The 10,543-nt window shown below is 40.9% G+C and overlaps 1 protein-coding gene across 1 annotated transcript in view; it reads left to right on the forward strand.

The window, feature by feature from the left end:
- Nucleotides 1-9,473: 9,473 nt before the first annotated feature.
- Nucleotides 9,474-10,543, forward strand: part of ENPP1 (ectonucleotide pyrophosphatase/phosphodiesterase 1) — a gene marked incomplete at its 5' end in the record, with an annotated part of 36,221 nt that continues 35,151 nt past the window's right edge. Inside the window, 2 exon segments of the mRNA XM_010144563.1 lie at nucleotides 9,474-9,545; nucleotides 9,547-9,647. Coding sequence (XP_010142865.1) covers nucleotides 9,474-9,545; nucleotides 9,547-9,647 — 173 coding nt within the window.

Below are 10,543 nucleotides of genomic sequence, written 5' to 3' on the forward strand. Positions count from 1 at the left end.
GGAAGGAAAAGTTCTCCTTGCTGAAATTACTTGCTCCTGCGAGTGCTGGATTGAGTTCACATGGGACTTTCATGTTCCAAGAAATTCTGTACAGCTTAACAGTAATACTGACTGTTAGGCCACTGAATTTTGTTAGCATCACACATCTTTTGGTGAAATATGAAGTAACAAATGACAGTGAGAGGATGACCATAGTTTAAATAGATTTTTAACTACTTCTGATTCAGGAGTATTAAAATATTGGAGATTGGCCAAGAACTGGTTTAATATTTTGTAGGAAACTATTCTGGTGTTTGGGAACAAAAGTGTTTTACTGTGTCTTGCTGTTTTATTGTCAACACTACAGCTCTCCAGCTCCAGTGGTAGTTTTGAATTCTGAAGACACAGTAGAAACTGGTGTTTGACAAAATTTTTTTATTGATATTGCCTAAATGAATCTAATTACAATAGAATTGTAACTAGAAATATATACTAAAGTATCAAAGGGTTTGGTTAATTTTTTTATCGTTATAAGTTTTCATGTTTCTCTTCAGTCAACTCGTTTTTCAAGGAAGACTTTGCAAGTAATTCTCATTATACACAAGGAGGTGTAAACTCGCAAGTTCCTTATTCTTCAAGCAGGTACCTTCACGCTGGGTATTGAAGACAAAGTTGTAATCTTGCTGTTGTACAGTAAAATGATTAGAAATATTTAGCCATTTTAACTCTGAAGAGTTTCCAGGGTTAATTTGTATTCTTGCTTTACTTGCCCTTTGGAGCTGGTCAGTGTATCCCATGGTAGGTGGCAGAAGCTGATACAAAATGAGAAATATTATCCAAAGAAACACTTGCAGGAACTGAGGCTTTGTCTATACTTGACAAACAAAACAAACGAACCCAAAATTTCCACTTACACAAGAATCTTCACTAAGGGAGAGTAGGGACGGTCTTCATTTATAATTGTCCTCAGAACTAATTTTAAATTTTATTGCCAACTGGGTAGATTTGGATGTGGCTGTGCCACAGTCAAAGATGTGGTTGTGAATTTGCTAACTGTCCTTCAGCTCGCTTTAAGCTGGGTGGTTTAGGTATTGCTTTCAGCATGACCACATAGTGTGGAGTTCAGGATAAGCTGCAAGATACTCGCTTGAGTAGCTGAGCTGGAGGGTTTAAGCCATGTGGGAGGTTTCTGCCCCTTCAGAGTGCAGTGTTTCAGTGCTTCTGGCTTCCTGGACTCCAGCTGGAGCGCAAAGCTTGGAGCAGGCTGAAGTACACCTGCTGGATGACTTGGGCTTCTGTCAACACTGCTGGCTGGTTGCCTGCCTGCAAACATCCCTGGTGCCCCTTGGCATCTGAGTGTAGACTATCTGCTGATGGTTAGGCTATGGTGTGCTAGGATCAGCCGTTTGGTCCATTCAGGCAAAACAAATGGGTGATTTGGGCCATGGTTAGTGTAATGTGTCTAGGCATGAGCATTTGGAGCTCTGGCTCAGTCCAGACCTAAGGGATTTCAATACCTACCTTTATTTTTGCAGTATTAATCTTTGCCTACCTGTCAGGTACCACATGGCAGATGTGATGAAGATGAAACTGTATCCAAGCATGACAACAAGACAGACACAGGCATGGCCTCATTGAAAAGGGACAGTTTCACCATACCTTAGCAAGGTGAGCAAAGCAGGTTTGGGGACACTAACCAGGTTCAGCCAATAGTCTAGGTGAGTATATAGTGATGTGATATATGTACGGTGACCTTCTAAGGGCTGTGTTAGGGTCAGGGTCATTAGAGTGCTTGGCCAGCATGGCAATGACTGCAGTGTGGCTGTAATGCAGCTCAGGCAGGTGCCAGGGGCAAGAGCTGACTGAAACAAGGTGAGGCTTGACTCTGCTGAGGCTTCTTCTCAGGCTGGTTGAGATTTCCTAAACAGTGCTCTCAACAGCTCAAACAGTATTGGAGAACTGGTCCCAAGCACAGGCAGCCAAGCTATGAGGAGGGGGAATTGTGCTCTTAGTTCTGTAACTACCTCGTTCAGACCACCTCCATGTAGTTCTGTAAGAGTCTTAGGTACTAAAATGATAAGGAACGCATGAATAGTTAAAATCAATCCACTTTCTGTAGAGAGAATCATTAACTTGAATTCAGAACAACTTAGTCACTGTGCTAAAACTGTTAGATTTCAGGTGAGGCCCCAGATACAAAAATAAGACAAGGCTTCCTTCTAACGCCTGCTCCTCAAAATGAGTCCTTGGCGTTCTTTCACTAGTATCAGTAGGATTACTCAGAGTGAATTGCTGATTTGACTTGCCTTGGAAGCTGTATTTCTGTTGCTTTCAGCTGAGAGAAGTGGAGCAAATTAAAGGCTTTGAATGAGTGACAGGTATGAAAAGTTTATCCCCTTGGAGCTGGTGTTAGAAATTAATACATTGGCAAACATCTCTGTGAGCACGTGCCATGGGCAGTGGATAATTACTTGTTGTAAAGAACGTTCTGTCTGACAGAACTTGGCGATGTGCTGCACCACAGTAGTGTCCTGTTTGAATGGAATAGTACTAGAGTTTTCAGAGAAGGTAGTTTATGATGATCGATATGGGAATGGTATTTTCAAAACAGGGCAGGAAACGTATCAAAACAGCGTAAAAATGCTCTTTCTGCTCTGAAGTCCCAGTTCTGCGGTGTAATGGCATGTAGGCCAATCAACCTGTAGAAATGCTGGCTAATACATGGTAATATTTGGGTGCGGGTTTGTGTTAAGGTTTTTTGTTTGTTTGTTCATAGAATAACCAAATGTCTAATGTTGTTACAGCTGCTTGCACAAAAGTCAATGATCAAACCCAGCCACTTGTCTTCCACGGTGCTGTTTATCTCCGGCATGATCAAGTGGGTCAGTTCTAGAGTTCTCTTCTGGCTGAAATAATTTCTGTGTTGTGAAGCATCAGAATTTCATGCTTTGCCTTTTGTTTTTTAAGGGGCTGTATTCCAGGGGTGCTGAGGGAAATAATGGCCTCTCTGCCAGCCCTGCCCTTTGTTTTGAGAAAACAGCCAAAGGGCTAAAGATGGGCCTGTGATTGATGTGCATGTGCTTACTAACAACACCTGCAGTGAAGAGCTTTGGAACCTCATTTGTCCCATCTGCTTCCCACACCATTCTGTGGTTCCGCAGTTTTTGATGCTGCCTATGTTCTTAGTGCTTTACAGGATTTCTTCACTTGCTGCATCTTCCTGCTCAGCCTCACGTTCCTGTTGTCATAGCAGTAGCACAGCATCTGCCATGGAAAAATCACAAGCTGACGTGGTGTGATTGGTGGCACTACCAGTGCCCAGTAGAAGCAGCTCCCTCTTCACGCTGTTGTCATTACAACTCTCATGGTAGCACTACAAATCGGAGCAGCTTTAGCTTTATTCTTGGAAAGGGCCTTTTGGAATAGGAGGAGCAGGAAGGTGGCTCAAGGCCATATTTTCTGCTCCAGTTCTGCTTTTATTCACGGGTCAAGTGCAGCTTGTTTGCACAACAGTTTTGAGTGGGCATAGTCCTGACAGTTTCTTCTTTCCATGTACCCACACATTCACGTGTGGTTGCTGCTAAAGCAGGTGGCATGTGGTGGTCTTTGTTCCGTGTTCATAGTCTGCTGTGCTGGATAAAAGATTTGTGTTTGAAAATACAGTATTAATTTTTCCCTCAAATCAAGGTGGCTTTTCAGTCTGCTTATCCTTAGGTTTTTACGATACCATACCTGCTGATGAAATAGTCAAGCACTATATGTTTGCTGGGAATTTAACCAGAAGGTGTATGGCTTCTGCCTTTGAGCTAGTGTGTAGTTGCGCTTTAGTTTCTCTCAAGTCTTTCATGACATATAATGCATTGAAAAACAAAACAGCCAGGGATAAAACATGTGGGCTTTGGTAACAGCTCATGTGTTAATGCTTTCCAGGAAAATATGTACCTATAAAGCTGGACAAGCAACAGATAAGACTACTTCAGGTCCTAGCTGACAGATGTTCACTCAGTTCTATCTTTTTTGTCTCTGTCTTGTTGAAAACCAAATGCTTCAATAGTTTTGGAAGGTACTTAGAGCTGTAGTAATTAATGTCTTCTGCTGAATTCCCTGTGGAATGAGCAGTTACCACTCCTTAAGCACTGTGAAGACTTTAATATCTTTCAGCAGCTCGAGCTACCTTTAAAACACTGTTGTCCTTTGAATGACCTTAGGTTGTAATAGTATGTACTAACAGTCTTGGACATTCAAGAGAAACCATGAGAGTAAACTACCTGCATGCTGCTTTGAGAAGAAAACCAATAATCCCTATAGATGTTTTTTAAAGTAAATCTTCTTTTTAGCTTTGAAAAGGTTTGGGTGTAAGCTCTGGCTTTTCCATCCACTGACTTCAGGGTAATTAACCCACCTTCAGTGTTCAGGACAAGCAAGACCTGAGAGCAACTCCCCTCCTCTTCCTGGGCTCTAGGGATGGAATGTGGAGCAACAGCAGCAAGACTTTGAAGAACATAAAAATACTTATAATTGTGGAAAGAAGAGATGGGTGGTGCACTTGTGTCCAGTGCCAATAATTCTTTATTTTAGGTGATTTATTTAGGCATGTAGCTGTGCTGCTGTGAGTGAAATATCCATTTCCTTTCAGTTCAGTGAACCTATGAAGTTATCCCTGCTCTTGAATAAAACTGAGCTGTTGGTGGGTTATCCCTGTTTAAAAATAACTGACATAAGCATGAGTAAGTGTTCTACTGCCCCTGGCAAGTGTAGATGTAAGACTTTTTTTCTCTGTACTGTATATTTTCAGCATTTTTAACAATGCCCTTTTAAAGACAGACGGTGACTCTGTTCTTGCTTGAAATTAGTTATTACTGCATTCTTTGCACTTCTGCAGATGAAATTCTTCCTCAAAGATACGTCAGTGTTAAGGTCTAGGTCATTAGTCATCTATTCTAGATGCACAAAACAGTGAAAACATGGTATGCCCTTCACGGATTCCAGTAGTTTTGGAAAATTCCATGGGTTTTTTGTAATACTGGCATTACAGATCCAGTCCAAATGTCCTCCCTCCTCACAGAACCAAGAGTCAATCACGGAGATTAGAGTGGAAAACCACGACTTTATGTGCTGCTTTGTTAATGGCACAGTTAAGTGATGTGCCTGAAGCCTTGGAGTGACAAATTTTGTTGGCCATGGAACACCAGGGATGAAGATAGGAACGTGGGAAGTGGCTGAGTACATGGTAGGCAAAGAGTGAGAAAGATCAACGCAGAAAGAAACGTAATTCAGAACGATTATTCCTTAAATCTCAATGCATTCTTTGCCAAAGAAAATGTGAAATGGAAGAGTAGGGGGGGAGCAGGACAGAGCTAGGGAAGAGTGAAGAGAAGGGGACAGTAGAGTTGACTGTGTAAAGGAATAGTAAAATAAGATAGCAAAGGAAAGGTGACAGTAGCTAAGGCTGGAGAGAATTTCTTTGTCACTAAGAGCTGTACAGTTGAGCAGCCTCTCTGGGAGCCGGTATCTGCAGCCTTTCTGGCTGTGGCCCTTCCACCAGCTCCCTGAAATAAATCACGGCTGAGAGGTGCTCTACAGCTGCAGTTCGGGAGCTGAGTGACAGAAATGATTCTGCTCTCTAACCACCTTATTGTATATCCATCTGCCCAGCTCAAAATAAAAGGCTTTTGAAATGTTTTGGGGATTGCAGTTTTCCAGACACTTAACCACTGTAATGTTTACAAAGCAAAGCTTTTATTGCTTCCTCCCACGTAAAGGAAGCAGTGATGGGACAGAGATTCATCCCTAGATGACAATGTTTTTTGATTTCAAAACAAACTTTCTAAAAAATGTTTTTAAAACTAAACAGGACACTTTCTTCTCTGCAGTTGTTACTGTGTTGGTTTAAAAACTTTTGTCAGATACTATATTAAAACCAAACCTGACATTTTGTCCCAGCGGGCTCTCAAGTTACAGACCATAAAAAGTTCATGTGCTGCTTTTGTGTATAACAAGGCCAGGTTCTTTAATTTTATTTGCCTTCCTGCTAAATGTTGGATTCCCATATTCTTTCTTAATTTTTTCTCAATTCTTGCTTTCTCTTTTGAGGGGAGAATATGGGAGGGGGAGAACAGGTAAGATTTTTTTTCTTTTAAAAGACAAACTAATCCTTTGAAGGGTCTATTAGTTGACAGTGTGGTAGTAGCTAGAGGTTTGAGAGTAGTCCAGGAGGCTGCAGAGTTCTAACAAGGTTCTTGATAGTAAACCTTAAACTACATGTGCAGTTACTTGTCTTTATATGGATTTTATGTAATCTTTACACAGCAGATAGCAGCATCCCAAACCTCATAGCTACCTGTATGGAAAATAGTTAAGGTACTATTAGTAACCTTCCTGATGCAGCAAGGTCTTTTTTAGCAAGAAGCAAAGTAAATTTGTCCACATTTGGGCTGCAGCAGTGAGACTACTTTATGCACCCCTTAAAGCTAGCTTGAATATGTCTTGTCATCTGCAGAGATGACAGTCTTGGAGCCTTTCTACAGACAACCGGTCAACTACTAGTCTAGCACCTCTTGCTGTGCATGGTCAGACTACTGCTGCTGTTGACCAGTATTAGTTGCTCCGCATTGTTCCAGCCAAACATTTGCGCCAGTGGCGTGGATAATATTCACATGACTGAAGTAATTCAGGCTCAAGATAAAGCTGTGATTCAAAGCCTTAAACGCTAAGCTGCAATTGCAGCTAGATTAGAGTTGGCTGTCCCAGAACATTGTCAAATGCTTTACCTCTAAGCTTACCATTTTTATCAAGCTTCTTTCTTAGAAAGCTAAAACAAGGAAGAAAAAAAAAAAGGGGGGGGGGGGGGGGGGGAAAGCTTTAGCATTTTGCTGTAAACTATTTTTAAGACTAAAATTTAAGCTGGTGGGGGGGGGGGGTGGGGTGGTGGAAAGCTTTAGCATTTTGCTGTAAACTATTTTTAAGACTAAAATTTAAGCTGGTGGGACTAGTGTTAAGAAAGCAAAGGCTGAGTGTCAATACATGTTCCCAGCTGCTCATTTATTCTAGCTGTGCCTACTATACCAGGTAAGGACCTGGAGCACCTTTTCCCTTTTGTGAATGTATGTGAAATTTGAGTGGAACTGATTTGTAGTAGAAACAGAGTGCGTTTGTAGTGTGCTGTGGTTTGTGACACTCTGAGGTTTCCTGGGTGTTTGTTGCAAGAGACAGACATTGCACTACTGCAGCAAGTGGTGGTGTCCTTTTGTAGTATTTCCTACGCAGAAGAACACTCATGCCTCAGTGAACACAATCCTGTTGTGGTTTTGCTTGTTGGAAATAACTATGTTCATGGACGTGTAAAACTGAATATCTGGAATACAGTAGAAAATTGTCTTTTTATGGTAAAACTTGGTGCTGAAATCTCAGGAATTCCACGTGAGAACTTTTGTGAGGATTTACCGGTTTGAGTTGGGAAGTGTTATAACTTCGGAGCGGGTTTTATTTAGATTTTATTTGTATGTAAAAGTGGTGTCACAATTAAATTCCTGTTTTTTTAAACACGCGTTACCTACACTGAAGCTCCATAAGGGAACATGAATAATCCGTTTAGTGGCACTGCAGTCTGTTTTCGTAGCAAGGATGCCTTAGGTAGCATAAGTCCCATAAGTCAAAGTAATTATTTGGAGACATGGGAATAAAGCTCCTCCCAATGGAGTAGGTGTGGGGTTTGTTTGTCTTAAACGTGTTTGTGGTTATGTGTTGGGGGACGTGCTACTCTTGGTAAGCTAATCTTAGTAGCAGGGCTTGGTGGGAGTAGAGAAGCGATATGTCATCACCCTGAAATAAAATGTTCTCAGGTTGGCTTTTTAAAAACAAATGGATTGATTTGTAATTTCCAAGTACTAATAATATTTGAGTCAAAAGAACAATACCAGATTTTATTCTCTCCACTGATTTTGCTGGGCTTGGGCATCTTGTGCCTGACCCGCTTCCTGCCTAGCTGTGCACGTGCTCTTACCTGGGAGGTTTCATACCGAAGATTTCAAAGGTCCAGAAAGATTTACACGGAAGATAATACTGTCGATACTGACTTAGCTGCAAACATTGTTGATAACTGCACACGTTAGTTCTCTTATTTTCCTTCTTTCCCTGTCAATTCAAAGATAGATTTGAAGCTCTGAAGTACATACTTCTTTGCTAGACACTGTGTTGAATAATCTAAGATTCCAGACTAAGATTCTGGGCTGATGATTCATCAGGTGCAGTCTATAATTCCTGTTTTTTCATGAACGTTACATACGTAATATTTTTCATGTCAGTTATTGTGCCTCATGATAACTTGCTCTTCACAAATCCAGAAAACTACCTGAATATGCTACACTCTCCAGAAGTTGCTTTCTTATTATCTTTAACTGCTTTGTGAAGAAAATTTAGTGAACTGTTTGTTTGTGACAAACACTGCAAATATTTTGTTTGTTCAAGTGCTCAGAGTTTTTAAAGTAGTAAGCTTGAGCAATAATTAGGGATGGATTTTTGCCACTTCACAACAGGGTTCAGGCATCACACTCAAGTCTGACTCAGCAGCTTTTGCTGATGGAGGAGGAAAAAAGGGAGATACTTTGTGTAGGTGTGTACGTGAAGTTATTGAAGTATTGCTTGAAAGCTGATTTTCCTCAGAAAACAATGACTGGAAAGGTGACGTGCATTCTCGCCCACCCATAGCTCCCCAAATTCTTCGGAACAGGAAAGTCTGTGTTATTGCAGTGCTTTTTCTTTCAGGACTTTTGGCAACCTACCTTATAACGCTCTACACTTGAGCAGAGTTAAGGGCTGTGTTGGCTTTCCTGGACTCTCTAATTATGGTATATGCATTGATAATATATACACTTTTCCTACAGAATTTACAGACCACATCCAATACTTAATGAGGCCAGGAGGAAACCTTCCCCATATTTGAGTAGGCTTCAGATCTTGCCCTAAAATGCTGGGCAAGGACAACATGGTGCTTGTTTGATAACTTTAATGCCTTCAGACTCCAAAATAAACATGGCTGGTGTAAGACACTGTGGTCAGTCTAACGTGACATCCCACAGTTGCTTACCATGGTATGGACCAACATCTAGCATCAGCTGGAGTCTAGGAAGTGGGAAAAGGTTTTCCTGCCTTAGAAAATTATAGGTATTGCTCCAGGGCTATGCCTTCTGTTTGTAGTCTGTGGTCAACGGCAGAACTTGCTTCGCCTTCTCAGAACAACCCAGAGGGAAAGAAGCTGTGGAGCAAAGAAAATTTTCTTTAAAATTGATTTATGTGTAACCATAAACATCTTGATTTTTTTTTGAGTAAGAAATATATCATCATGCCTGCATTAAATCAGTAAGAGATGAAATCCACTGGCCCAGCCTTGGGAACGTTTGTTTTCCTGCACTAGTAATTAACTGCAAACAACATAACTAGTTGTGTTGAGTGAAAACTGCTTTTGTCAGCAATTAAATCAGCCTCCCCATCTGCAGGTTTATCGATTTTGGAACAATTGTATTGCATTCTAGAGAAAATAAGAGCTTTCAAAACCATTCAGTGGTCATTTAAGGTTACTCTCCTTTCTGTCCCACAGGTACTCTGCGTCTGCATGTTGACGACCATCCTAGGATGTATATTTGGCCTGAAGCCTAGCTGTTCAAAAGATGGTAATTTATCCCTTTTATTTAGTAATATTTCTAAGGCAATCCTTTTTGGTTCCTTTTTGTAAACTAACTTATATCAGGATGCCACCCTTTCTTGCTGCAGGAGGAGTATTGGATGTGTTGCCTGAAGCAGTTTCAATTAGAGGGGAATGAAAGCTCTGGGAAATAAACCTCAGGTGTACTCGGTACTTGTGTGTTCTCACTTGAGAGGTAAACTGATCCTGGCACTCAGTGTCAGGTCAGGTGGCTTCTGTGTATCCCAGCTATCACTGTGGTGATGTCACATGGCTGGCTTTTCGCAGTTCACTATGAAAAAAAAAAACCACCCAACAATTTCTATTTCATGTTGTCCTGGAACATTTGGTTTTCATCTTTTCCAGTCAATTATGGGGGGAAAAAAAGTTGTTTTTTTACTGGTTAGAATTGTAGTCTGAAATGTTCCTTGTGGAATTCCTCTGGCTGTTTTCTGTCCTGAAAACTGTGTGGTTTTTAATGGTGAAATTTCTTCAGGTGCAAGGTTGTGAAAGATATTTTAAGAAATCAAGCTTCACTTTGGGAACAACTACGGAATAATTTCAGAGCTGATCTGTTTAACAAACAATCTTACAATGATTTGTAACTTAAATTCAATTTCCCTCTAGAATCTGTTTTATTACAGCTCTGCAGTATTGGCTCATCTCATTTCCCTAGTGTATCACACCTCAAGATTCCTGAAGAGGAGCCAAATGATAAAGGATTTACCATACTCCCTCTTGGTGATTGCACAGGATGTCTAGTGGGAGAACTTTTTATGTTAAAACTGATCAAAAATTAAGCAGTGAGCTGTCAAGTTCATGTCTCCTGTGTCTAGTTTGGAACAGCCCTTCCTATGTCTTGAGTTACCTTAACCGTGGTTCAGC

Source organism: Buceros rhinoceros, unplaced genomic scaffold, assembly GCF_000710305.1.
Source record: "Buceros rhinoceros silvestris isolate BGI_N320 unplaced genomic scaffold, ASM71030v1 scaffold15291, whole genome shotgun sequence".
Taxonomy (NCBI): Eukaryota; Metazoa; Chordata; class Aves; order Bucerotiformes; family Bucerotidae; genus Buceros; species Buceros rhinoceros.